The 27,706-nt window shown below is 44.1% G+C and overlaps 1 protein-coding gene across 1 annotated transcript in view; it reads right to left on the minus strand.

Moving 5' to 3' along the window:
• Window positions 1-16,569, minus strand: part of LOC119212439 (cGMP-dependent 3',5'-cyclic phosphodiesterase) — a 111,217-nt gene extending 94,648 nt beyond the window's left edge. The window contains exon 1 of the mRNA XM_037462830.2: window positions 16,110-16,569. Within this exon, the coding sequence (XP_037318727.2) occupies window positions 16,110-16,168 (59 nt within the window). The 5' untranslated portion in view covers window positions 16,169-16,569. The remainder of the gene's footprint in view (window positions 1-16,109) is intronic.
• Window positions 16,570-27,706: the final 11,137 nt, after the last annotated feature.

Here is a 27,706-nt window from a genome sequence, read left to right on the forward strand (position 1 = left end):
ATCTTTGACAGGTGGCGACTTTTGATTGAAAAAGAGCAAGAGAGAGAAAACAGTACAATTGAGAAAAGGTGCAAACATTAATATGTTTTTCCTCCACAAACTCTTCCTCCGCAGCGGGGGGCATATTAGGGGCTTTCTCACGATTACAAGTACGGTTATGGCAGGTTTGGCCCTAAAGAATACACAACTGCAGGTGAAAAATGACCTCAAAGCCAACCAACATGGAAATATCTACCACAAAGAACGCAGAGCCCTTAGATGCCTCCTTTTTCCTTCAGTGCTGATTCCCATCTGTGGCCAAAATATGTGGTGCCATCTCAGAGTGCAATATTCATGAGAAGCGTTCGTTTTCAGCCTTTTGGTATCCGTGACATTCTGTTTATGCAAATCTGCAGAATAAACCTGATTATTCTGACTTCAGATTACTTTTGAAGAATTATTTCTATTACTCTACAACCACAGGCAGGAATAAGCAAATGTGAAAGGAAGAGGGAAGGAGAGGCCGGAGGAACAGGTGGTGAAGAGGACGCCATGAAGGAGAGAAAGAGATCTTCAAGAGGAGAGAGGGAAAGAAGGAGGAGGCCACAAGCAAAGTTTAATAAGCAACTGCAGATTCAGAATAATAAAACAAGACAGTCAACACCCACACAAGTGGTCACACACACACACACACACACACACAGTCAGCGTAATGAAGTAAATGGAGCGGTGAAGACGGCTCGTATGGAGACACAGGAGGACAGAGAAGTGTGAGATGAGGTCTGGTGGATTTGATAGAGTGCCACCACGAACACACAGACACACACACACACACACACACACACGTACGCACACTCGCAGCCAGCGCAGTAAAGTAAATGGAGCAGTGAAGAAAGTGTGGGATGAGAGTGTATCCATGAACACACACACACACACACACACACTCATTCATTCACAGAAGGCGTCATACGCACACAGACAGAACCCTGTACAAATAAACAAGCGCGCACACGCAGTTATCCGTGTACACACATGCTGATTATATGCGCAGATATGACATTTAATCCCCCTCGCGGGGCCCAAGACGGTTGTCCACGGTGAAAGTAATTAAGCCAACCTGTAGACTTTCTCTCACTCATCCAATCTCGCCGTATCTCGCTGCCTCCAGTGCCCTCTCTCCAACAACAATATTGCCAAAGCACCGAGGGATACCGAGTTAAAGGCACAAACACACATTGTGTGTGTGTGTGTGTTGAAGTATCCCTGACTCACTCACACAGCAAACACCATCTTGAACACATAAGCAATTTAATGAGTCCGGGGTTAGCTTTATCTCTTTAAGACTGTACTATCCATTAACAATGACAAAAGACTAAACCGGACCCGAGGGCATTGTGTCTAGGCGTTAAGAATGTGTAATAAAATCTCAAGTTAAGCAGCCAATTAGACCCTTCAGCCTTCGACAGAGTGCAGCAGCTTGCCCCCCCCACTCATCTTCCCTCTAGACCTCGCCGTACGGCAGCATCACAATGGATGCATTTCGTCGTGCGAGAGTGGAAGAGAGAGAGAGAGAGAGAGGGGGGGGGGGGGGGGGGGGGAGAGGGGGAGAGAGGCATGCGCTGTAGCTGCGGAAGCGGACAATATTTGCCGCGGTGTGTGAAGCCATCGTTTAAAGAAAAAAAAAGAAAAGAAAAGGACGACCGTAATGACGAGACTGAAATGTGAATGAAGGTCAAAGAGGTTTCGGAGACGCCCACCGAGCCCATGAGCACGTTTGAGAGGCGGACGCACACACGACCTCCCTGTGACGGACAAACGCGGTGACCTTTAGAGGGGTTAAGGGGGTGCTGAAACGCCTCACGACTCCTGGTGATTTGTCAACATTAGCTTTCCAAAAAGGGGGGGGGGGGGGGGGGAGGCGGGGGGTCACTTTGCTGATGCGCAAGGGACACGGGCATTTCACACAGTGAAGGCCATTCATTATTAATAGCTGTCGTGGACGGGGAGGGAAGGAGGGAGAGCATCATGAATCAGTGATGACGTCGGGAACTCCACGAAAACCTTTACATCCATCAGGAATTAAAGCGACTTTTCGACGGGGGGAGTCAAAGCAGCGACACCAGTATCGGTTGTCATCATTTCCTCCTTTTATTTTGTGTCCCTGGCTGTGCCTCCATGAGCTGGATCGTTTGCCCCCCCCTCCCCCCCCCGATTGATCCCACTGTGTCCAGTCACCTACACGGCCTCCAGTGTGTTGATACCCTTCCTCTGTGCCAGCTCGTCTGCGGCCGGCGTTCCAGCATTTTTGCCTTTTGTGACCTTCGTCGCCTGTTTTTTTTTTGGCTGTTTTTCCCTGACGGCCTTTTTGCTCGTGTACCTGTCAACCTCTGTTAAGCAATGGCTGTTTTTTTGGGGGGGGCGCTGTCCTGTCTTGAGTAGTGCTTCTGAGTCCTTGCCTCGGCGGGGACTTTGCCCTTGGCGCATGTCCAGAAATTCAGTTTTTGGGTCTGTTGGGTCTCTTTTTAGTCAAGGAATGTTTAGAGTTTGCTTTTACTGTCTGTACCCAGGACTCCCTGGAAAGCAATGACACCAAGGGTTATTCCAGTGAAGTTAAAATGTTTAATTTTAGTATGACGTGCAGCTATGATTGCATTGGAATTTGGCAATGGGGCTCTGCTTCTGTGATATAATTAATAATATTAATGTCCATTTAATATTATCTCTGGGTTTTTTGATCATATTTCATGATTTTCGTGAGACGGTTTAGTCCGGTTTTAGTTCGTTTACAGAATAAGGAACAATAAAACCACTACACCTGCCTAAACTACCCTAATGCCCCATTTCAAGGAACATATGTTGACGTGGGTCATCTCCGCAACACCAGTGTAAAATGGACAGGTGACCGAGTCAAGATGGAAACCACTGTGTGTCGACTCTTAGCGTCCTGTGGACGGTCAATTAGCTTCCTCTCCTGCTTTCACTAATGGGTCCGTGCGTCCTTCCTGTTGGGAAGCTGATGGCCGACACACCTAGCAGCTGGCTTCATGAGATGTGCACACACACACACGCACACACACGCACACACACGCACACACACACACATGCAGCCATTAAATTCACTGACAGGAAACAATTTGGCAGCTCACTGGGTAAACTGGTGGTTATTGGACAATATACCGCACTGGTCATCAAACGTCGCCAGCGGCTACTGCAAACACCCCCCTCTCCCCCATCACAGCTAATGAGTAACCGTACCTAGTATAACTAGCTTACCAATACTAAAGAAAATGTTGCGTGTGTATTTTCTTCTTGGACAATTTCAACAAACTAAATTAGAGTAAAGTGCTGGCGACCATAGCGACAGAGCGACTGTTTCACCAGCACACTGTGACGGGCAAAGAAAATAGGCTTTAGATGGATTAATACGCGTTACATTAACACAGGACAAAAACATCTTTTAAGATTCCCGCCAGACAATGTTTTAACATCTTAATCCTCATGTCCTTAAAGGGAGTAACGTGCTCGGGTTTTAAGCTTGAGTAACTACATTGTGATAGGAATCCATTGGTAACCACAGAGTCATGATAGCATGTCGGGAAGGCAGTAAAATAACGCTTCCAAAGCAAGAGCCACCCCTCCAAAGACAAACCCACTTCCTGGTCATGAGTTTTTTTGTATAGATGTGTAATGATGCCGGTTCTCACCCCACAAACTAGATTTCTAGGGCATTCTGAGTATTGAGTGGCCTGGATTGAGTTGAAAACTAAGTAAACTAAGTATGCTTGGAATAGATATTTTTGAACTTTATGGTAATCAAACTCTGAACATTCTAGCAACTTAACAACAGGTCAAAGCACATTATAACAATAAGGGCAACTAATAAGTCCATAAAGAACACAAAGATATTGTATAAAAAGATCATGCAGATTTCTCAATGGCAGATTTTAGATCCAAAAATGTCGAGCAAAAGGGGAGACACAGTTTACAATAATAAAAAGAGGGCAACTTGAGAAAAGGAAAAATCTCCAGGGAGACGACGATATCATCCTTAACTCAGCGCTGAATTTGTTTGACATTTCTGTTTGGCACACTTTATGGTTGCAGAGAATAGAACAAAAATGTAATTTGTAAGCTTCACTTTTTATCTTTTTTTTTAATCATTGGGAACAGCAACATTTTATAATAATATAAATATAATAATTTATTTTTACACACAGGCCCAGACATCAAGAAGATCTCGTCATCCATCACATTCATTTTCCTAAACCTTCTCTATCTTTTCCAACGACATCGGCTCTCGGTTGTCCACCACGCACTCTTCCATTTTGGAAAAGGTCAGCAAGTGTATCTCTATGAATAAATGACTACTAGGACCTAACAATACCGTAAACACAACAAGATGGAGAGAGAAAGCTGTTGGGACACAGTTGCTGAGAGGGAGGCAGGGATGGGGAGATGACATCATCGCTGGGAGTGGAAATCGGTTAAGGAGCAGGAGTGAAAAAGTGGGATGAGGGGAGAGAGAGAGAGAGAGAGAAATGAAGCCCACTTGGTCTCCATTGCAATGCATTATGTATCAGAATGGGCCAAAAAGCAGGAAAAGGCGTATGAAAATGTGTAATCTCATAAGGCTCCAGTGTCGGTGTGTGTAGGTGTGTGACTGCATGAAATGTGAATGAAAATAAGAAATCAGATTGTATATTAAAACAGCATTTTTTACATTATTGATGGGTTTATTCAAGTACTCAAGCACATTGCCAGCACCCAATCAATTTCTCTCCTCATGCCAGTCACCAAGACTAAGATTCTGCAGAATTACAGCTTAACCCTGTAAGTTATTTTGAAAATGCAATTACATGTGGCTTAATGACTATATAAATACAGTTGCTATTGTGAACCCCGGGTGTGTTACTATCAGCAGAATATCACAGGAAGCACCAGTGCCACCCATGCAGCTATTGTGATGTGTACAACCGTGTTGAAAACTGTTGATCGTATCCGATTGAGAATAATAACATAAACATAATCAACGGGGGGGATTCCTATGTGCAATGCTAAGGCTGATTTAGTCGTCGAAAGAATATGCCGCACTTGTGTTGAACTGAGAAACCCCAAATAAATCGGCAGACCTCTCCTATTTGATCTCACGAAAGCTTCCAGGAAAAGAAAGACTTGCTCACAAGCTTCTGACTTTCTGAGAGCCAGATCAGGAACGTCACATTTCTCCGGTTAATTATTTCCAGTCTCTCAAACGCCGATGTATCTGTGAAAGATTAAAAAAAATATAAGACTGTGCTCAAGTTACTGATTCCCAGGACCAAACCAGCCCTTCATGGCTTCGTTGTCATTGAGAAGGGCCTTCACCTGATCTCGAATGCTTTCTTCTCTTAAGGTGGAAGGAGTAGAGGAGGACAAAGCAGGCTGCAGTTTACAGAAATGCAATGTGATGAAGTCTGCCGCTGCATCTCCCGCCGTCGCACCTCTACTGGGATTTGGAAAAGGAGATTTTCCCCAGTGCTGGTGCCTTTTCCAGAGGACTCTGATTTGAGTTGGTTTTACAGATTCCCTCTCGACTCAAACAAACAAGAACTAGAGCAGACCTCGTTCATGTCAATCGCAGAGTGAAATTCTAAAGTAATGAATTCCCTCGTACTGACGATTCCTGTGCGGAGAACACAGAAGTTAAAACTCGCTCATTATAAAGTGTCTTATATCAAAAGGCTTGTGACTTTCTCTTCATGAGGCCCCCGGCATAATAACGCCCTCATTGCATCATGCACTGTAAACTGCAGTGAAACGTGTCTCCTGGGAGCCGAAAAACACTCAAAAAATGTAGATAGGACAGAAAATCTGTGTGAAAATTCCGTTTATGGTGATTAAATTAGCTCATTTTAGAAAATACATGGTAATAAAAGAAAAAAAATCAATCAAGTCATAACTTTCATCCCCACGCAATGGCACATGGCTCATCGATAGAATTCATGACTAAAAGAAGAGGCGTTTCACGCTAAGCACTGAGATTAAGAACAAAGAAACAGGGGAGCCTTCATTGCCAATCACAGTGGATGTTACTGTGTAATTTGCCAGCTGATGGCTTATTTACTGTGGTAGTAAATTTCGATTGATAAGTGCCTCACCCGTTTTACTTTGTTTCCGTCTTGTTTAACCGGCAAGTTTCTTCCACTGCAGAAAACAGACCCTTTTCTCCCCGACAGACCCAGTGATTAACTGGGCGGCCTGGAAGTAAGGAGTCGATACGGCACAAACATTATCAACAGGCACGAGGCGGAACTAGGATTCAAAAGAAGGCCGGCCTACTCGTTATTGACTACCAAATAGACGGGGACATCAAAGTGGCTTCCTAGACGGCCTCGTCCGCCCTGATGCCATCTAGCAATGATGCAAACGGGCAACGGTATGACCCTAACAATCTCTCCTCCTCATCGAAAGACACAACGCGAGGATGAAAGAGGCCCACGGTCGAGGAGAGAGGAGTAAACACACTGATTGCAAAGAGAGAAGGAAGAAAAAAACAAAAAATACACCGATTACAGGAGAGCGAGGAAAAAAAAAGACAAAAAGAGATGAAAGCAAGTGTGGCCCTCTTTGACATCAATCCACTCCACCGTGACGGAGCTTCTCAAAGAAGACTTTAAAAGGTGCGATGGGACCATCAAAGACGTATAAAATCTCTAGAGAACAGAGGTCAATGCTGTGAGAGACACAACAACTTTCACCGTGCTGACTTTGATGCGGAGGAGGAGGAGGAGGCTGCACCTGGAGGCCTCGGTCAAACTACGACAAACTCGCACACCTGTCGGCTCCGTGTGGAGGTAAACAAGCTGAAGACGCTGGATGCATGCGGCCTCCCAACACAGTGTGAACACAAGGAATGCACACTGTTCACGTAGAGCCTGGTATTTCTTCCAACCGCACTGATGTACAGCTGTGTGCACACGGATGTACACTTGCAGTATGTTTTGTGTAGACATGCGTGAATAAACGCCACTCGCGTCCCTGCTAGACCCCCTGCTGGCAGTGGAAATTGCTCATTTTTCGCTTGAGTTGACTTAATAAGAGAAATCTTTGAAAAGAAAAGAGGGGAAAACACTACAGTGGGGGCGGTACGAGACAGAGTGACAATGTGTGTGTGTGTGTGTGTGTGTGTGTGGGTACTTAAACCACAATGGCACAGGTTTCAAAGGTGACCAGTTGGCATCACGTTACAGAAAATGGGGAAAAATAAGCACAGATAAATGCAGAATGAAAAGGAATCAATGAGACACACTCCAACGCTTTACTTGCCTAAGCTTAAACTCTCACTAAGAACTTAAGATTCACACCGAAGAACAACGTTTACAACCGTGTGTGTATTTAGCTGCTTCTGTCTCCATGTGTTATCCTTTGGAAGTTGGAAGAGTTTCAGTGACATAAATTGTTTGCCGTGGTTGTCCCTTAGCATCACATCAGCATATCTCAGAGCCGCTGCTTTAAAACCGCAAGAAACCGTGTCAAATTGGTCGTAATGCTAATGAATTCCAGCCAATCCAACCGGACTGTTTAACTACAATAAGATACGGTGTGTAGTGAGGGTCAAGGACAAGTGGTGTGTGTTTGTCTGGGAGCAGTTTATGATCTTTTTACCACTGTATTGTACTGAAATGTGATGTAATAGGTCAAAACAACATTACAATCCTGGTGTTCACACACTCCAAAACACTTCAGATGTAGATCTCACATATATACGCCCTGCCTTGCATTGGTGTTGGTATCAAGAGATTTTGCAATGTAGTGCATAGATTGAACAAATACAATTTATTTGTGGATGTGCATCCACCACGAACTGGTTATCGGAGGGAGTTGTGATGAAGGTGTGAAACCGCAGTAAAAAATATGTTGCATTATTAAAATACTAGCTATTATTAGCTTTACCCAAGGCTGGATTGCCAACTGGGAAGATCAGGCAAACGGCACGTATTGAATATCACTGGATGATTCAATAAACCATTCAAATTGTACCTTCATCCATACAAAGTACTCCAAAATCATTCTGAATAGATCATTGTTGCTCGCAATCTATTGTTTGGGTCTGTAAACAGTTCTTCTTTAGAATAGGAAGTATAATGTCTTCCGTTCCTGCTTTATAAACTGACTGTGTAAAAGATTATACTCCTACTGATCTCGTACAGTGGATCGTTCGATCCACCACAGTTAAATGAATGCTACTGGATTTACACAACAGTGTGCAATTTAAAAGCCTCTGGTAGAAGCACTTAACTTTTATGGTATCCGTGTGCTGACCTTGCTGAGGAGAGGAATGAACAGCACTATGTGACAGTGAGCTGTACATAGTTGGATTGGAGTTTACATTCTGTCCGTCCTGTTTTATATTAAAACCAACAGCTTTCTCTGAGAGGGCTCCTCGATGTCTTCGGTCTCCCGCCGTACAGCGACTCACGTGCACACTTGTATAATCTCAGCTCGCTGGATCTGTTTGCAGAGCACTTTGGCTCAAGATTTCCACTCAACATGTTGTTTTCCACCTGAAGGTACTCTGAATGTTCATTGTTGCTGATTTACTCCCTGCAGCACAGTTTACATCTAATATGTTCCTATCTATGCATTTCTACCCTGTATATCTATCAGTGTTCTGTTTTTTTAATTGACATTTTAAGGGATACACATCCAAATGCAATAACTGTGAGCTTAAACTGGAAACTCCAAAATGGTAAAAATGAATAGAAAAGTCTTATTATTTAAATAATTTATGCAACACCAAAAGAAATTCCAGATTGTATTAAAGCCTTTAGCAAAGGAAAAGAAAGTAGGCTAAGTTCTGCATAATATCACAAAGTGAAACATTAAAGAAAAAACACCTCATAATTATTCAAACCTAATATATTGTTAATATGGCATCAACTACACGGATAATAATACAATTAGATGAGTTCAATTTCTGGGGGGGGGGGGGGCTGCAGTTTAATAAATACTAATACAATCTGCCTAATGTCATATTGTTGAAGAGTAAAACAGAGTGGAGACTGTTCACACCTCCGTATCCCTCGTAAACATGAATACATTCAGCATAGTGTGCAGCATATTTATAAAAAGATGCAGGGCTTCCCTTGTATAACCAAGAAGATTCAACCATATCTCATTTTTCAAAATCAAGCCCACATCTAGGAACTTATGGTGCTTTTTTACAGTCATTATTGAAATCGCTAAAATGTATTTATTTAGCAAAACCTTCTAGAGGCGGTTAGTCTTTCTCTCAGTGTTGACTACTGTGATTCCTTGTACTGCCACTGGAATCAAAAGGCCAACTTTATCCGTCCCCTCTTCCCGGGGAGGTGTTTGCTTCGGCCCGACCGCTTTAAGAATTATTACGCTGCACAACAAAAGCAAACATTTTCAGCAGGGAGGAAGGAACCGTTCTCTCGTACCGGCTCCCACATGACGACGGTTTGCCACTTACTTCTCAATTTAGATTGAATGTCTTTGGGATTTGCACTGACAAAACAAGCAATTTAAAAGACAATTTTCAAACAATTCAATCACAAAAGGCTAGATGGGAGAAGTGTCTCAGTGGGTGATTAAGTTACACACTTTGAGGAAATGACTGTTGTTTGCCGCTGGTGGGTTCGCTCTCTACATCCAGGTAGTGCGGTGGTACAAGCAGTGCAGGAGCACGATTGCCAGCTAAAACGACACACCGTAACACACACACACACACAAGCATGCAAACAGCCGCCACAAAATTGTCCGGCACACGCAATATTATACATTAAAAAGTATTTATTCAGGCTTGCAATACTTGTGAATATGAAAAAAATATGAATATACAGACAGCTAAAAAGAGGAAAATACCAAGACTAATGGAATATAATGCCCTTAAATTTGAGGTAACCTGACACCATTAGTTGCCAGGCAACCTGGGCCACCCTTTAGATGAAACACCTGGCTTTCATCTACCAGGCCATCTCAGCACCCACTTCTTTTTTTTCCGTCGCACCTGTCTCCCTTTGTCCGTCTCTTCCTGGCGGAGCATTTCAAGAGTGGAGAGGTGGAAAGTCGAAACGGACGATAATTGGAGACAACGTCACACAAATGAGGATATGTGAAAACAATAGAGAGCCATCGACGGTCAATTGAAATGACAAAGTGTGTCCACCTCTGACTTGTGTACTGCAGGTACACAAACACTCCATGGCTTTGTGTCCATGTGACCAGCGGGTTCGTTGCCCATGTTTACATTCGGCTACGTGTCAAAAGCGAAGACAGAAACACAGTACACAACAGTGCATGTGTGTCTGCTGTGCTGTGTGTGTGTGTGTGTGCGTCAGTGTGTGTAGCTGAGGGAACGTGTGTGCATGCCTGAATGTTGCAGGTCTCTACAGCCCCAGAATGTGCCAAATGTGACACTCGCAGCCGGTCAGTGGCTTTAATTCTGTAGAAGCGGTCGATAAGAGAAAGCCCTGCAGGGAGAGGCAGGAGGAACCGTAGGAACACATTCTGCTGCTCAACCGTAGAGACAGAGCACAGCCGCGCAGACGCTAACGTTCACAATAACAACCAGCGTAGCAACGCACGTAGAGCTTTGGCCGACAAATCTAAATATGTAGCAGTAATGCAATTGCACTAATAACAGGGAACTACTCGTGTTCAAAAGAGTAAAAAAAAGAAGAAGAAGAAAAGAACTGAAAACAGCTGCGGACAATGTAAGAGCAACGTAAAACATCTGCAAAATACACTGCAGCAAGCGAAACAACAACCGTGGTGAGGAGCACTGTGATCAAAATGAAATCAGTTCAGCTAAACAGAGGCAGACTCGCTGACCAAAAGTCTGCTCACCGTCACAGAATGAAACAGGAAGAAACCTCACAGGATGTGAGCGGTGATCTGCCTGTGTGCCTCCCTGTGGAAGTTTTGAGCTGTGTGAGAGGTTTTTCTGCATCTGTTAGTTTGAGATTCATCAATAATTTACTCCAGTCGTCATTCGAACGTCCAACTTCTCTTCAGCGGTTTCCTCAAATAGGGACTTTTATTCCACATTGAAAAAAACTCCTGTAGTCCTCTATATTTCTCATGTTGTTAGCATAATGATGTGTCTTTAAACTTCCCGCCTGTCTAACGATGGACACACACAAACACAAATACACGCATGCGCGCCCTGCCAGGGGAAACAACGGAGTAAAGCTACAGATCCAAATAGATGTGGCTCTTCACACGGAAACCACAAAGAAACTTAAGTCCTAAGGGCATTCGAGCATGGCGTCACACGAGAAGAACAAAGATCAAACATAAACTTCACAAAGACGGGCGCTAAAGGTGGCGGTTAAACCCAATCCGCTGTTATCTGTTGGACAGATTAAACCAGGTTTATTTAAGGTTATTTATTCCTGCTGCTGCTGCCGCCTATCAATGAGATCTCACACACACAGGGGCGCCCTGTGCTGTTTTCTAATTAAAACCAATCTGTGTCCCAAACTCAGCTGCCTCACATCCCACCTTAATCTCTCAAGGGAGTGCACACACACACACACATATACACACACAAAAACACGGACACAGCAGTTGTCACCGCTGACAAAAAAAACTGAACACTGACACACACACACACACAGTTGTTGATGTCCATTGGATTACCAACAGCAACACAAATGTGCCCATACACACGCACACAGACACACACACGTGTAACTTATATACACAAACACACACACACACACACCATAACACCTGTCTGTGGCAACAGTCCATAGAGATAAGAAAGCTGACAGGAGCTGCTGGAGTTAAAGCCGGGAACCATGGGAGCTGTCAGGCACATCTCCCTGAGACACCTCCAGGCTCAAACACACACACACACACACACACACACACACACACACACACTCGTGATGATATTGTACTGACTTAAATCTACTCCCCGGAGCTGTTCTCTTACCACAGAAGGGATGCACCGAAAGCATGATCAGGCTGATTTTGACTCAAATAGCCGGTTTAAGTTTTGGTGACAATCGGGTCAACAATTTATTTAATGTTTTAACACGTTAAAATGCAGTGTACATTATACACAGGAACATTGCAGACTTTAGATTTATCGTTTAAATAAATAAGTAAGAGAATGTTCCAGTGAAGCTTATTAACTACATACTAGTATTGCTTTGCTACTCGGTGTCAATCAAACCCTGAAGCAGGACATCTGCATAAAGGCAGATTAAGACTGAATCTACCTTTAACTTTTAACTGTAATGTGCTTCAGTCTTAAGCCTAAACACATGAAACAACAAGCTCGACCAAACTTAGGGCCAATTCTAGCCCTGGGTTTTAAAATAACGCGTCCTCATAAGGTTTAAGGAGAAACAGTTGTCACAAGGAGCCAGCTGGCCAGGTTTTCTATTCCTGAGTAGAGACCACAATAGAAACAGCTGAGCTGCAAAAGAATCCCACGAACAGCACACAATCACTGCTGTAGACAAAATTAATGTTTGGGAAGAATATTTATAGCAAACAAAATCATTGATCTCTTTCAATGAACGGGTCCAACACCGGACCTCTAATAAATAATTTAAATGTTTATCTGGAACTACACTTCCTTGATTGCTGGATTTAAAAGTTGGCTGTCTAATTTAAATACATTTCTTCATGTACCATGTAAACCTGCAGCAGCTTCACAAAAAACTATTGAGCACAATCTGCTTATTCAGATTATGTGTAAGAGTCAAATCTTACAGGGCAGGAAACGCTGTTTGTTGTTCTAACCCATCTTCAAATTTGAGCAGATGGAGCGACTGAATCCTTTCTAGTGGAGATATCAAGTCAAACATAGAAACTTGTTCCCTCTGCGCCCAACGAGTCTTCTCCCGCACTTCATGCTGGCCCCATTCACATCTCAATTAGGGGACACGGTATTTGCAAAGGATATGCAGGGATCCCATTTCGTTAATCATAATTACAAATTACAACAAATAAGCTATTAAACGTGCCACATCCATTTGGATAAAAATGTACTGGCGGCTCCTGACAACCACGCTGATGTATATTGGCGACGAGACATCTCTCTCTAGTAGAAGAGAAATGAAGGAGAACCAAGGAGCATTTAGCCAAAGCTAATGGTGAAATGGATTTCACTGGGTTAGTGATCGGGACAGTTGTAGAACATCTCATCGCGTAGATTGCACTCAGTTTAACACGATGATGTTGCTGGCATCGCTAAACGAACACCTCAATCTCCCTCCTCCTGGCTTAAGCACACACGGAATAAAACACCAGCCTTGTTATGGCCAATTATTGAGTGCGCAGAGTTTAATTAGTTCGGTGCAGTAACGTAGCTAAACGTCTCTCTGAGCCACGTGTTTTCACCTGAGCACGAGAGAGACTTTCTCCACATGCTGGTGCCTGGACTTTAACCAGCAACCCTTCAAAGATCAGTTGGGGATTAGGCCAGAGGCACAAATCAGAGCAGTGGAAAATTCAGGGCGGCCTCTGCAATAAGAAGGAACAAAATACTTCAACAGTTACTGAATTCACTTAGGACCCGAAACCAGAGTCCAAACGTAGAATTGATTAAAACGGCTGAACACATCCTCGTTATTAAGCCCTAAGAAACTCTCGACCTGCCGTTCGCTGAGGGCGTTGGGACCAGACTTTTCTGCTTTGTGATTGAATGTTTTATAACTCCTCTCAGAATATTGACCTTTGACCTTCAGTTATAGGCCTCTTTTTTCACTGCAAGAGGTTTGTAACATCCAAGCTTTGGCTGTCGCCTAATTATATTCACACAGAAAATGAATTCAAATAAATATTGTTTTAGTTCATTATTTCAAAAATGAATTACACGCTTGACTTGCTCTTCAACTGGAGGGAAAGGGTTTTGTGCACAGCTGTTACATTTCAATTATTTTCTACATGGTTATAGGAGTGTACATTTAGTGATCTTGTTTTTAAAAATAAATAATAATAGTTCTATTATGTACGGCTGGCGTCCGAAGTAACATACAGTCTTAAAGTGACGGCCGTGCCTTAAAATGCAGATTAAACTGTGAATTCAATGCGTTTAAGTCAAATGTTTTGCTGAAGGAAACATATTCTGTGGACAAAAACACATTAACACAAGCAACTCACAATGGTTTCTCACTGCTTCACTTTATCTTCCCCTGCGCTCGCTGCCTCTCTCTCTGTCTGAATATTTTAGTATTGATGAGCCCATTACTGATGATAACAGTGCAGTGTCAGCATCCTTTCTCTCGCTTTCTCCCTCACACACACACACACACACACACACACACACACACACACACACACACACACGCTCACTCATCAGGAATCAGGTTACAACTCTGCCGCCGTGTACTTAGTGCAGTTCTGTGAGTGTGTGTGTGTGTGTGTGTGTGTGTGTTCATCAGGAGGCTGGGAGATCTGACTTCCTGGCAACAATCCAGTAAATTGCACTATTTTTTTTCAGGCTGGAGACAGTCCACACGCACACCCGCTGGCACACACAAATAGACACACACGCACACAAATGCATACGCGATGCCTGTTGGCTGCTAAAGGGATGAGAAATGTGCGTTGAACACACAAACTGCGACACAAAGAGGCAGCATCAATCAGACCAAGGGTGAATGGAGGTCTGTTGCTTAGACCGAAAACATGGATGTGATTACTGAAACTGTAGAGCCTGGTCAATAGTTCTGAACAGGCACAGGTTGGACATCTTCTCGCGCCATGTTTCACCACAGCGTCACACTTCATGAGCTTAAATCGTCACCGGTGTCCAAGCGACTGCAGGTGAGACCAGACCCTGAAATTCCTTCCAGGATGACATTCACCCGGTAGACTCGTCATCGCTCCGCGTCTGCAGACAAATGTCCCACGTGAGGAACTTTAAGAAGAATCTTTAAGGACAAGCGCTGGTGAGGCGAAGATGAGGACATTATCCCCCCAGTTGTTCCCTTTATTGAATTTAAACCAGTAGTCAAGGAGGAGCCTATTTGATGAGGATTTTCAACTTTGAGAAGAAAATAAAAGGAGTGGACACTTGATATGGGGGAGATGTCTAACGTTTAGTGCAATCCGGCCATAATGGTATCACAATGTTATTATCTGCAAATTATGCTTCTCAGCTATGAGAGGGAGGGGGAATGGTAGCATTTGAAAAAAAAAAAAAAAACTAAAAACAAATTGGCTTCAAGACATGCATCATGGCCTGAGGGGAAGCTCTCACCACGTATAGAGTAGGTGCAGGTTGTTTGATCAGCCATGCGTTTGATCACAATCACTTGTCTTTGCAGCAACGGATGAGTCACCTAATTTGAGAACCGGCACTGCGTGTTTGACATCAGGAGGGGGGGGGGTCTACCGTATTAACGAACATTTAGCTTAACACCATAGATGTCTGATATGTCCCTGCCCCCCACCCCCCTCCCCCCCCCCAAACCTCCCGATACAGGTGCCACTGAGGGAAGAAACACAAACTGACTGAACAGCAATGCAACTAACGTATACTAATGTATATAATTCTGTATGAATCATACCAGCAGTGATGCTTTAGTAGAGATGACTTATTTTTGGGCTTACCAAAAATATCTTTGGCTGGTGTTTATCTTTTTTATGGGTTACGCAGCAGTCAAACATTGGTGATTAATAAATGTCACATTTTGGGTCCGTTTTCTACTAGTCCGTATTCCAGGAGGTAATCCATTACCAGCCTGGCAACCCAAACACTTTCATCATTTATTGGTTAATAGAACATCAGTTAATTATTTATTAATTAGCAAAGCTACGAACTGTACTACTTATGTACATACGCCTCATTGTAGAGAATGCTATATTAGAAAGAGGTTGAAGTATTTGGATGCGGTATGTAAGTAATGCAGTCGTGAAGTTGCTGTGAGATTTGAGCTTTCATTCAAATTGGACGCCGATGCCACGGAAGATACAAAAAGGACACGATGAGGTGAAATAACTCGCTGTGAGAACGTTACAGATATCCCGGTGGGGTGATTGGAGGTGAGCTGCACACCGGCACCACCGGCTCTAAGCGCGGCGCCACGTGCCTCGTTCAAACACACCGTATTCCCCGAATGCATAGTTAGGAGACACACACACACACACACACACACACTTACATCTCGGAAGACGGCGGCTGGCTACGGCAGAGGAGCGCGTGTCCGCACGCTTGTCCCATCGCGCATCCTGCCTCGCGCCTCCCCGGTTTAACAGTCAGGAGGACCTGGAGCGAGGGGAGGAGAGGGGGGGGGGGGGTGGCGGAGGGACAGGCGATGGGTGGCTGTGTAGAGGGTTGGGTGTGTTTGGTCTTCTCGCTTCCCTCTCCACCTCTCCAGCGTGTCTCTGCCTCTCTCCGGTGTGCCGCCTCCTCGCGGGGTTGTGACCGCGCACGGGGATTGGTCGGGACCCGGTAACTGATACTCGAGCAATGGTGAGCGAGGATACGACGAGGGCGAGAGGGTGAGAGAGAGAGAGAGAGAGAGAGAGACCACACTAAAACGCTCCACGCCACATGGACACATCAACAGTCTGAAGAAGCGTCAGTCAAAACGGAGCACGTCACCATACGTGCGCGCGCTGACAAAATACCCCCCCCCCCCCACCCCTCAGGTCACGCATGTGCTGTCCCATGAGTACCGAAGATTCATCCGTCGGAATGAAAGTCGTGTTGTGGGAATTCAACTTCCACGGTCCAGCTTCACGCACCAGCTGCGCACTTTGACACAACTCCCACGGCGCGCGCGCGCGTCTCGCTTTCTCTTCATGCGGCACGCGCGGCTCTCTGCGGGACGCGACGTGAACTTCTTTCCCCTCCCGAACAGAGGAGACCTTATCGGTCCGTGCCGCCAGGGTTTCACAATAAAACCACATGTTGCACTAGACTCCAGTGTGTCTATCACGGGACACGGGTCTCAAGGTCCAATACAGAGCTTCTGACCTTATATGGCTTTCCCCGTGTTACCCACACACACACACACACACACACACACACAAAAGGGTTTCACTACAAGATAACTGCCTGGTGAAACAGGAGCCTTTCAAATGTTCGTTGACATTCAAGGCCTTTAAATATCCCCGAGAGGCTTCAGATGTCAGTCGTTTTAAACTCTCGGGGCCAGGTGTGCATTTTTTTTTTACAAAATATATTGCGTAAGACGCAAACAAAGCATCTGAAAATATGAAAGCCCCCGGTAGCCTGGAGCCACGGTGTACCGACACAGGCGTTCGCGATTGTGTTTGCTGATTAGACCTCTACTCGTGGCTGACAGACTATACGCAGACTGTGATTGACAGCTCGTGTCACACGTGTCACACTGATTTGTTGTCATCTCCGTCATTATTAGAAGCTTTTGATTGGCAAACCCCAGGAAATGTACACCAAATAGCTCCCGCGTGAGCTAATCAGCCGATCAGACATAACTGCAAACACCTGTGTGTTGTTTGGAATTAACGCCTTTAATCCACTACTACTTTGCTACTGTAAAACAACGTTTTCCCTAAATGTGCTCTGTGTTCCGGTGGTGGGGCAACAATTAGTCTGTTTTCTATACTGCTCTATAGATTATTGCACTAGTCAATGGGTCAAGAATGAAAACTATAAAGGTACATTCAATCTAACTGTGAAAGACTGAGGCTTGATTGCAAGTCAAAGTCTAACATTACAGTGCAACTAACATTTGTAATGTGTCCATTCAGTGTTTTGGTAAGGTATGCACGTACTAGGGTGCCGATATGCACAAGAGCCTGAAACAGGCCGTCATTGTTAATATTATCAATTAATCATCAATGAAAACGCCCGCTGTGTAAAAGTCATGTTGCAGTGTGAAGCAGCTTCCAGTGAATTACAGCAGGTCTCTGAACCACAACAATATCTCTGACAGGCTCCTGTCAGGGGTAAAACCAGCACCTAGATAACGAGGGACGGGAATGGACTTTGCTTACATCGGCGGATTACTCATTCTAAATGTGTTGTATATATTTAGCATCTCTTTAATCATCTCGAGACCCGTTGCGGAGGTCCTCATTCTACCGCTCGGTCAAAACCCCGTTACAGCATTTGAACTGGGATTTTCTACATCTTTTTTTTTTTTGTTGCCTTACATGGTTTGCTTGTCTACACGTGGGTTACATTTGATTACCCTGCAGGTCGTTTATTTGATAAAGTGTGTGACGAAAAGAACGGATGAGCTCCACATGACTGTCTAAACAGAGACAATCTGATTTAAGCCAGACGATCTCACTGTAAAAGAGAAAGACCAGAGGGAACCCAAAAATTAGATCTGTTGATGTAAATTTATCCCAGCATCTCTGTCCATCCCCAAAGCTCCATATGCAGCTGCGGTTCTTGATGTAGATTCATCATCACATTCAACCTTAGTAATAATTGATAACAGTATATTAGAAATAGAAAAAAAATGTAAGACCAATGATGACTTTGTCTTTCTCTGAGCACGTAGGGAGCTACCAGCCGGAGGTATACAACACCTCATTTTACAAAGCCCTAATCAAGATAATGCAGAGGGACAATGCGACGTGTCAAAAACGCCCTGAGCATCTTAGGTCGCCTCACAGACAGGAAGCTGCCAGTTTACAAGGGGGGACAGCGAGAGAAAAAGAGAGCTGGGAGGCGAAGAGTCAAATGGACAAGTGATGTCACGTTGACGACACCCGTTTCCTACATACAGTCTACGGGAAGAACTTACCCCGATGCACAGCTGATGGGAATGGCTTTGGTTTGTCATCCTGTAAAGTAATTTCACTTGATGATGGCGACAGAGGAAAGGTCAACAAGATCCACGGACGATCAATGCCTGTGGTAAATGTTGTGGTTTTCTATTCAACAGCTGAGATATTTCGGTCAAACCAACGTTGCCGGCATTACACATTACATTTTATTCATATTCATTTAAACCTTTAGCTTAAAATTGTTCATCAACCATTATTTCAGTGAATAAAGCTGCTATATTTTCACTATAATCTCAGAAAAAAAAGCAAAAGACTGAGGTACGTCGGATTCAGAAACCCCCACTAAGAGGCAGCAGCTGTAATGTGACAGCAGTGTTTGACCAGTGCTCTGCAATAAAGTGCGGTGAAGCTTATTTTTATGAGAGCTGAAGTTCCTGTTGTTCCAGCCTCTCCTCAAACACACAGAGTGGAGCTGCTGCTTCAGATGAGATAAGACACAGCCGCAGCTACGCTGACGATATGTGACAGTAACTGAAGCAACCTATTCATTCAAACCCCTCGAAACCGGCCTTTACTCATTAAAAAACAATTTCTTTGTTACATAAGTTTGGAGACATTACATCCCTCCGGGCCCCAAATCAAAAAAGTAGACACGTATCACGTTTTGGGTCTTTCAGTGAAAAGCCAGAATCACAGCGCGAGATGTGATTCAGTCTGCGAGCTCAGTGGGATAAGTGTCACCACCACTCTCGGTGTTCGCCTTCAGCGTCCCGCGGCGTGCTTTAATCAAGGCCTGTGAATCAGAGGAGAGAAGAGCAAGACGAAACGACTCCCCTGACACCGACACGTGGAAGCTTAGTGACCGTGAAAGTAAAAAAAGCACTTGTGGTGACTTAACGAAGCTGTGCGGCAGAAAAGAAACCACGTCACGCTTCGGTTGATTGAGTTCCCCAGTTGCTCCCGTATCAGCTCCTTGAGTTGATTACATCAGAACCTGATTAGACCTTCTGTCCTCTACCTGGAGTGTTTACTGACATTTATGGGCGACCAAACCCACCAATCGTTAATACTTCCTGGAATTTGAAAGCGCGGACCGTACAGAAGCTCAATTATTTATGATACTTTCTGTGCCCGTGGCCTGATTGGTAAACAACTCTCTGTTGAGCCATAATATCAGTGATAATGGCATCTTCCGACAAGCTGTGATACATAAAACTAGGTTTGCGACATTGCTGTGAGCTATTATGGCCTGCAGCAGACATATGGAGTGACAATATGCTTGTGAGTGTTGGGCTGTAAGGCCAAGAGAGGATTTGGGGGAATTAAAGCGTTTTGAAAGCGGTTGGTAAAATGTAACCTGTGCATCTCGGCTCCTACCTGTCATGTACTGTATATAAAGATTCATATGCTCATGCCCCGGCCTCCATGTGGTATAATGGAGTAATAATTCATACTAAATATATATATTTTTTAATGTAAGTGGGTTTTTTACACAAAAGAGACATGAATTATAAAACACCAAGTTAAAAACACACAATTTGAATAAATAAATAAATGCACTTGAGCTCCTGCTTTTACATACACACTAGCTAACGTTAGCTTAGTTTGTGCAGCTAACGACAGCTAACAGCTAACTTTGTTCATTCAGAAACATTCATTAAAACATGCTAAACTGGCAGAATTCGGGTAAACGGTCATGTGGACATCTGAAGATATCAGTCATGAGAGAGGAGAGGGACACAGAGAGAGAGAGAGGCGATAGAAACAGAGAGGTGAATACACGTTACCGCCACTAAAATGCACTGTTTGTATTCCTATCTGTTCTGCGCGTGCCACTATTTGTTCTTTAAGTGGTTTGTGGTACTGTGTTTGAGTCATTTCAAATTCCCCTTTCTCAGACGATCAGTCGTGACTATAAATGGTTAATTGTAAATCAGGGCGTTTTCACACCTGTAGTTTGTTTAGCGGTCTTCCGATTCAGGATTAATACACAACTTTGCAGTTTGCCCTTCACTCTCTGTCATTGGTCCAATTTAAATGCAGCAATAAATAGATTTCTTTTTTTGTTTTTATTTAAGTGTAGGGGATTGGGGGGGGGGGCACGAACCCATTCGGGATGTAGAAGAGAGCGCATGGCCTAAACAGTTTGATAACTCTATTATGAACTCAATGATAATACGTTTATATTACAAGACTTTAGCTCAGATTTTCCACTCGCCAACAAGAAGCCTTATATTCTTTAAACCCTCGAGCACCACGTATGTGTGAAAAAGAGGGGTTTGCTGATGTGTCCCAAACGCTTTTTAGATATCCAGCATGCTGTTTGCCGTTGAAACAGCCAATTAGAGCGTATGAAATGTTGTTTTATAAATGTCCAAGCACCAAAATTGTCTTTTCCAAAATGCTGGATACAAAACCGACTGCCCGCAAAAACAGCCGCTCCAGTTGAGCAAACATGCTTTTCAGACATTTCTCACTTTTTCTATTTATCCCTCCTTATCTTAATCCGCTCCTTCCCATATCTGTGCCCCCTCCTCCTCCTCCTCCTCCTCCTTCCTCCCTCCTTCCTCTCTCCTTCCCTACTGTGATTGCTTTACCCCCTTCCTGTAGCCCAAAATCCCTCTCCATCCTCCTTTACATCCTTCCCTTCTCTTCCTCATTTCACCTTCCATTCCCCGCCACTTATAAGCCTCGCAGCATTAACTCGAGAGCCTATGGGCGCTGCCATCTTCACTTGATCTTTCCCGGTTTTATCTGAAAGAGATGTAGCTCAGTGTTATTCTCATCCAAAGGCTGAGTTTTCCCAAAACTAATTAAAACCCTTCTCAGGGTGTTCATCCTCCACACTTAAATCCAGTTCAAGGCCAGTTAGCTTCAGGCTAAACCCACAGCTGGTCCACTTGTCTTTGTGAAACTGTCCAGATTGACGAGTTCCACATGACTGGTTCTACGTTACATTATGGTTAAAGTTTATTTCATCAGCCTCCACGGCGAACAGAGCACCAAGCATCCTGTTTTTTAAAGATTGGGTTGTATTTTGAAATGCACGGACACGTCACATAATGTATGCACGTGTTTGCTGCGCCGTGCATACGCTACTCCTGCAAAATTTTTCCCTATCATCTTCAAACGAGCAGACATTACTCCGACCCTTCTGACTACCCTGGAGAACATTGAGTTAATTGCATTATGTCAGCAGACACAGAAGGAAACACACAGAGGAAAGCGATGCTTTGGCGCGGCGTTATACTGTCTGTGAACTGTTTTCTGTTTGCATATTTTAATAATTTCACTTTTGATGCATAACTTACCAGAAAGGACAAGCAGAATAGCAAATCAAGTCTCAGGCTAAGCTAAACTTTGCTAAAATACATCTCAAAGCAGGACACAGACTAAACTTAAATATGGATTTCTTAATGCACCCGTCATTTCTGTTTCATTTTTCTCTGTTGGAGCTGATGTTTTATTAATCTTGTTTTTCGTCTGTGCTGTCATGTATTTGCAGTTTGTTGTTGGGGTTATTTATGTATTATTTTTGTTTACCTTTAGCACAGACCAACAAAAAGTCCAGTCATTGAAATAATTAAATGAAGTCGACTGTAACAACTCTGAGTGTACGTTCTACACTAGACAGTTTTTCTACTCATTTATTCACGCTCACAGTCTTTTTCGTGTACCTTCGGATGAGTCACACGCAGGAAGGTCACCGATTCTTTCGATAGCGAGAGACTGAAGCTCCTACCTGGTCAGGATCATTAGGCGCTGTGGATTGTACAGTCGCTCAAATGCAACCTGCTGACTGACTGGTGTGTGTGTGTGTGTGTGTGCGTGTGTGTTGGAAAAGGGAGACCATTGGCATAGTCAAACGAAGCAATGTCACACAGGCCTCCTTTTGAAATGGAAACTTTTCTGAGCATGTGCCACGGGAGACTTGCAGAACATTATTCAACAAAACCTACAGTGTCCGAGCTTTACGTCAGCACCGAGCCGGCTGACCTCGCTTAGTCATCTGCTGAGCCGCTCGATGACACAGCCCTGCATCTTTTTCACGGCTCTAAGGGTGTTACATCTCCTTCTCTTTGCTCAGCTTGAAAAGCATTTTCGGCCACGGCGCCACGTGTTGTGCTGCTGGTCTTTAACATGTTATCAGGGAAATCATTTGAACCCAGCAGAGTTTCACCCCGCCATCACCAGGAACCCAGAGGCTGGCGTCTGAGTTTATTTCATTGTCGTCCCCGATGGACGGGGCAGGTTTGGTGGACTTATAGCCCCCCCCCCGAGAGGCATTTCGAGAGCCTTGGATGGTTTTACAAATGCCTGGAAGACAATAAAATACACAGGACTTGATAAATGGCTCTATTCTGTGGGCCTGCTAAAAGTAGAGTGACCAGGTTTTTGTCATCACTTCGTCAGTAGTGAGTGTTTGTGTGTACGTGGACGTGAGCGAGTATGAGCGTCTGAATGCTCCATCAGCTGGGAGTTATGGTCCAGCCTGTCATAATATCCTGACTGCATGCCCTCAGATTGTCATTCCCACTGAGTTTGGTTTGGTGTGTGTGTGTAAGTGTGTACGTGCGTGTGTGTGTGTGTGTGTGTGTCACGGGGCACCAGATGGCTGCTGGCTGACTTAGCAGCATAAATTAAAGGAAATCATATGAGACAGTTGTGCTTATCTTTCCATTAATACACTTCAGAACGAGTGAATGCACTCACACACACACAATCGCACACACACACACACATACATACACGTGCTGTCTGCATGTGCATCAGGTTTTTATCCTCTTCTCCACATTTGTTATTTTATTTGACAGCCTTATCTCTAGCTCATTCATTTTTTTGTTGTTGCTCGTGATTTTCACGAAGCCAAATTCATGATTATTGATTAATTAGATTTACACAATCATACAAATGAAAAAACAAGCAATGACTCTATTTTCAGTCTGTTATTAAATCTACTATCTCTATTGTTGTATCGCCTCATCACTCATGTCAATACAATATGTTCTTTTTGGGCTAAACCTGATCTCAATGTGCCCATTGGCAGACAGTTCAGACCTTTTCCTCCCTGCAGTCTGCATCTCAGCAGTCAGTGTTGCTTTTTCTGACAAAAGAAAGTCATTCTGTGCGCTTCGGCTCTTTCTGCAACAACGAACACTTCAGAGCCATCATTGTTTTCCAGTTGTTTTCAGTCAATATTTAAAACCCAAGTGAAAGAAGGAAGAAGGGGTTAAAAAAGTGAAGTAAAATCTTGTAAAACAGTTGACTTGTCTAACAGATTTTAAACTTCTTTCAGTATTCAAGTTATTTATTTGTTCGCAGCACAGTTTCATAGAAGCAGCCATTGGCAATGGCAATCCTAAGGAATAAATACTACAATATTTAACATTGCACCGTTGTAGCCTTCCTCAAAGTCCCAACAATTCATCCGCATCAAATAATGAAAGTAGCAATGATCCCTTGAGTAGAAACACGACATCCGCAGCCATGCAACAGGGACCCAGTATCGCACAGATGGAGGCATTTGATGGGAGAAAAACTGATATGTCTCTGCGGCTCAGTGGAATCCTTTTGCTTCACACGTCCACCAGTGTGACGCATGTGCATGCACACCCGCATTAAGACGGCGCACAGTGGAACCATCAGTGACGTCGGAGGAGAGAGAGAGAGAGAGAGAGAGAGAGAGAGAGAGAGAGATGGATCATTTGTAGAAAAGGCAAATGAGGATAGAAAAGAGGATTATGTTGCGTCGAAAGTAGTGCCCACATTAATAAAGTTTGGTGATGGTCATCATGGGAATGGGCTGATGATCCTCCCTGCGTGCTTCACAACGTGTGCAGTCCACAGTTCAGTCCTTTCTCCAAATAGCTTACGTAACTCAAGAGAGCAGAACCCAGGAATACGCACGCACGCACGCACACACACACACACACACACACACACACACTCTATGAAGGCCCTGTGGCGACATCGTCTGCACAGTCTCTCTATTTTCTCCCTACTTCGGAGCCAGTGTGGTTTTGTGCTCAGAGGGGCGATCCTGCTGCAGACACAGTGTGCGTGAAGGCTTTGTGTTTGTGTCTTATTTTTTAGCAACGCGGCTCCACCACAATCTCACGTGTCGTGATAATGTGATCGAGGCATTTTATGAAAGATGCAGGTGGAAAGAGGCTCTGTGAGTCATTGAATGAATGAACGCTTTATTTAGTTGTATTCAGTCAACAGTGCATCCATCCAAGCAAAGCCGACGCCGTCCTGTAAAAAAGTGACCGTGGGCTGTACATGTTTGTTATTGTCATTCATTACAATCTCTTGAAGTATCTCTCAAACACAGTTAACAAATGTTTTTACTCAAATCGATGCCCCCCCCCCCTGAACACGGAGCACACGGCACACAAAGTTAAAATGTTAAAACATGTGACTGCATGTAGCTCTTAAACAAATGATACGTTACATTCATTTTGTGCCCCTCGCTAAGAGAAGCCTATCCACACTTCTGTGTGAAATCCATGCATGTCCAATTTTCGGGGGACTATTTTTGGACAATGGAAGGATTAAGTGTTCCTTTATGGGTAACTTCTCCTACTTCTTAAGCTAAAGAAGTCCTTAAACCCCCTCAAAAGATTAAACAAATGTTTGGAACAAAACAGTGACACTATTGATGTTACCAAACGTAAACCTTCCCAAAACCAAATAAGGATGCAATGATATGTGATTTCCAATTATTGGGAAGGGTCCAAATCGGATTTCCTGCCCTCTTTCATAAACACTTGTACAGATTCATTGTGAGTATGTGAGAAAGCCTGTGAGCACTTGACTGCACAGACTTTGTGCCAGCATTAGTTTGTGATGACAGTTGCTGTCCTGCGGTGTGGAGGCGGGGGCCAAAAAGGGGTTTTAGACGTCAGACAAACATGCAAATTGTATTGTTTCATTGTTCGCCCGAGGAGGACAAAATAAGGAAAATAGGATAAAAAGGATGAGAATTGAAGTAATTTGCTTTTGCAATGTTAAAAGAGTAATTCATGCGATAGTGTCAAAGGGATAGAATAGATAGAATGTATCTGCTGACGTATAGATGACGCCACTACAGCCACAGCTGCCTGTACAATACAACGCAGTGACATCATCGGCCCTGCAGTGTGTGTGTGCACGTTCATCAAGTCAATCAGGTTTAATTAAACTATAGTGATTAAGGGGGCAAATTCCTTAGTCTGTCAGCGTGTGCACATCCCGTTCCACCCTCTTATAAATTCATACACACACACAGTGTGTGAGTGACTGGTGTGGCACAAGCCCACAGCATCTTTAGAGTGACTAATCTACTATTAGCACTGGTCTCCCAGGCCCTCCCTTCCTCCATCCTTCTCACCACTCCCTTCCTTCGCCCCCACCATCGATTTCAGCCCGAGCGGATTCCTGATGGTTAGGGTTTGGCATCTTTTGGAAAAGGCTTGTTGTCAAGTGGTGTATTGAAAGGACAAATTCTGGATTCATTTTTCATTTATCAATCTCTAGCCTTCTTTCTTCTTTCAGGCTAATTTGCAGCACATTTTTGGCCTCAGTATCATTATTATCTCAAAGTGAATCCGGGCTCCGAAGGCTGGAGGTGGCCACTGATGATTATTAAGATGCGGGTGATGGATGTGTTAGCGGTGGGGGTGTTGTATCAAACAGGGCTCTAAAGACTGGGATGAGTTGGTCCTAACGGTCCCCTGCCTCCAGGTATCTGGAAAACATGACAAACGACACATCAGGAGTAAAGGACAGAGGTCATCACTGCTTCTTCCTTGCATTTCCTCACTTTTGAACCGTTGTTCACCTATTTTCCTCTTCTTCCTCTCTGTTCTGTGCCATCTCTTAGCCCTTTTACACCTCTACACTTTGCCATATTCTCCCTTTCGTTCATCTTTCTGTAATTTCTTCGCTTCCTCCCTCCAATCCCCATTATTCCCCTCCGCCTCCTCCTCCTCCTCCTCTCGAGTCTCCGTACCTGCATGGTGATTGTATCTGTTAGATAAGCTGGGTGTCAGACACAAAATGTTCTCCAATTTATTTGTGTCTGCTGCTGGTGAGCAACAGGGAGACTGAAAGATAAAGTGAAAGAAAGACAACAAGGCTTGGTCTCGGGAGGGAGAAAAACAGGTGGAGGGGACAACTAACACAATTCATATCGTAACACTGTAAGCCATCACTCATCGAGATTTGATTGATTATATATATATATAAGTCTGCAGAAATAGCTTGAGATTTGGGGATTTACAGGTATTTGGTTTCTTGCAGATAGTCGGGTGAGGATATTGGAAGCTAAAGTTAGCTTCGCTTAGCACGGAGATTGGGAACAGAGTGATTTTGCCCGATTCAGCCCAAAGTTTAAACTTCCAAAACTGGACAAAAATAATCTTAAAACTGAGACTTTGAGATGCCGGTTTATCCCATGTTTATAGTCTTTTTTTTCTGCTAAGCTAAGCTAACCAGCTGCTGGCTGCAGCGTCAGATGGACTGAACTGGACTGCAGATGTGGTCCCATCCAACTCTCTCAGCAGCAAAGTAGAAGATCAGGCCATTCCTTAAATATGCAACAGTCTAAAGATCAGTACATGGTCAGGATAAGCAAAATTTTGCGTAACATTAACGTACCATTACGAAACAGGGCATCTACATTTCGTCAGCATGATGGTTTGGTTTTGTCAGTTCAAACAAGCAGAAAGAAGGCACCGAGCCTGCGAGGTAGCTTTAATATCTGGTCCCTGCACCTCTTCTCTTTAGCCGGACTGGAGCCGGGCCACGAGAGAGACAAAGTCTGATTGACTGCGCGGAAATGAGGAGAAGAGCTGTTGCCATGGGGACAAAGAGTGCGGCCTTTTCACTTTTCTTTTCACTTCGGGCAACAGTAATTGGTGATAAACTCGAGGGGAGCGGCTGCAAGGCGGTAATCGGGGAGTGTGTGTCTCAAAGTCCGTTTGTGGTTAAAGGAAGGGAAAGTGAAAACTGTGTGTGTGTGTGTGTGTGTGTGTGTGAGAGAGAGACA

The sequence above is a fragment of the Pungitius pungitius genome, chromosome 3, assembly GCF_949316345.1.
Source record: "Pungitius pungitius chromosome 3, fPunPun2.1, whole genome shotgun sequence".
NCBI classification, from domain to species: domain Eukaryota; kingdom Metazoa; phylum Chordata; class Actinopteri; order Perciformes; family Gasterosteidae; genus Pungitius; species Pungitius pungitius.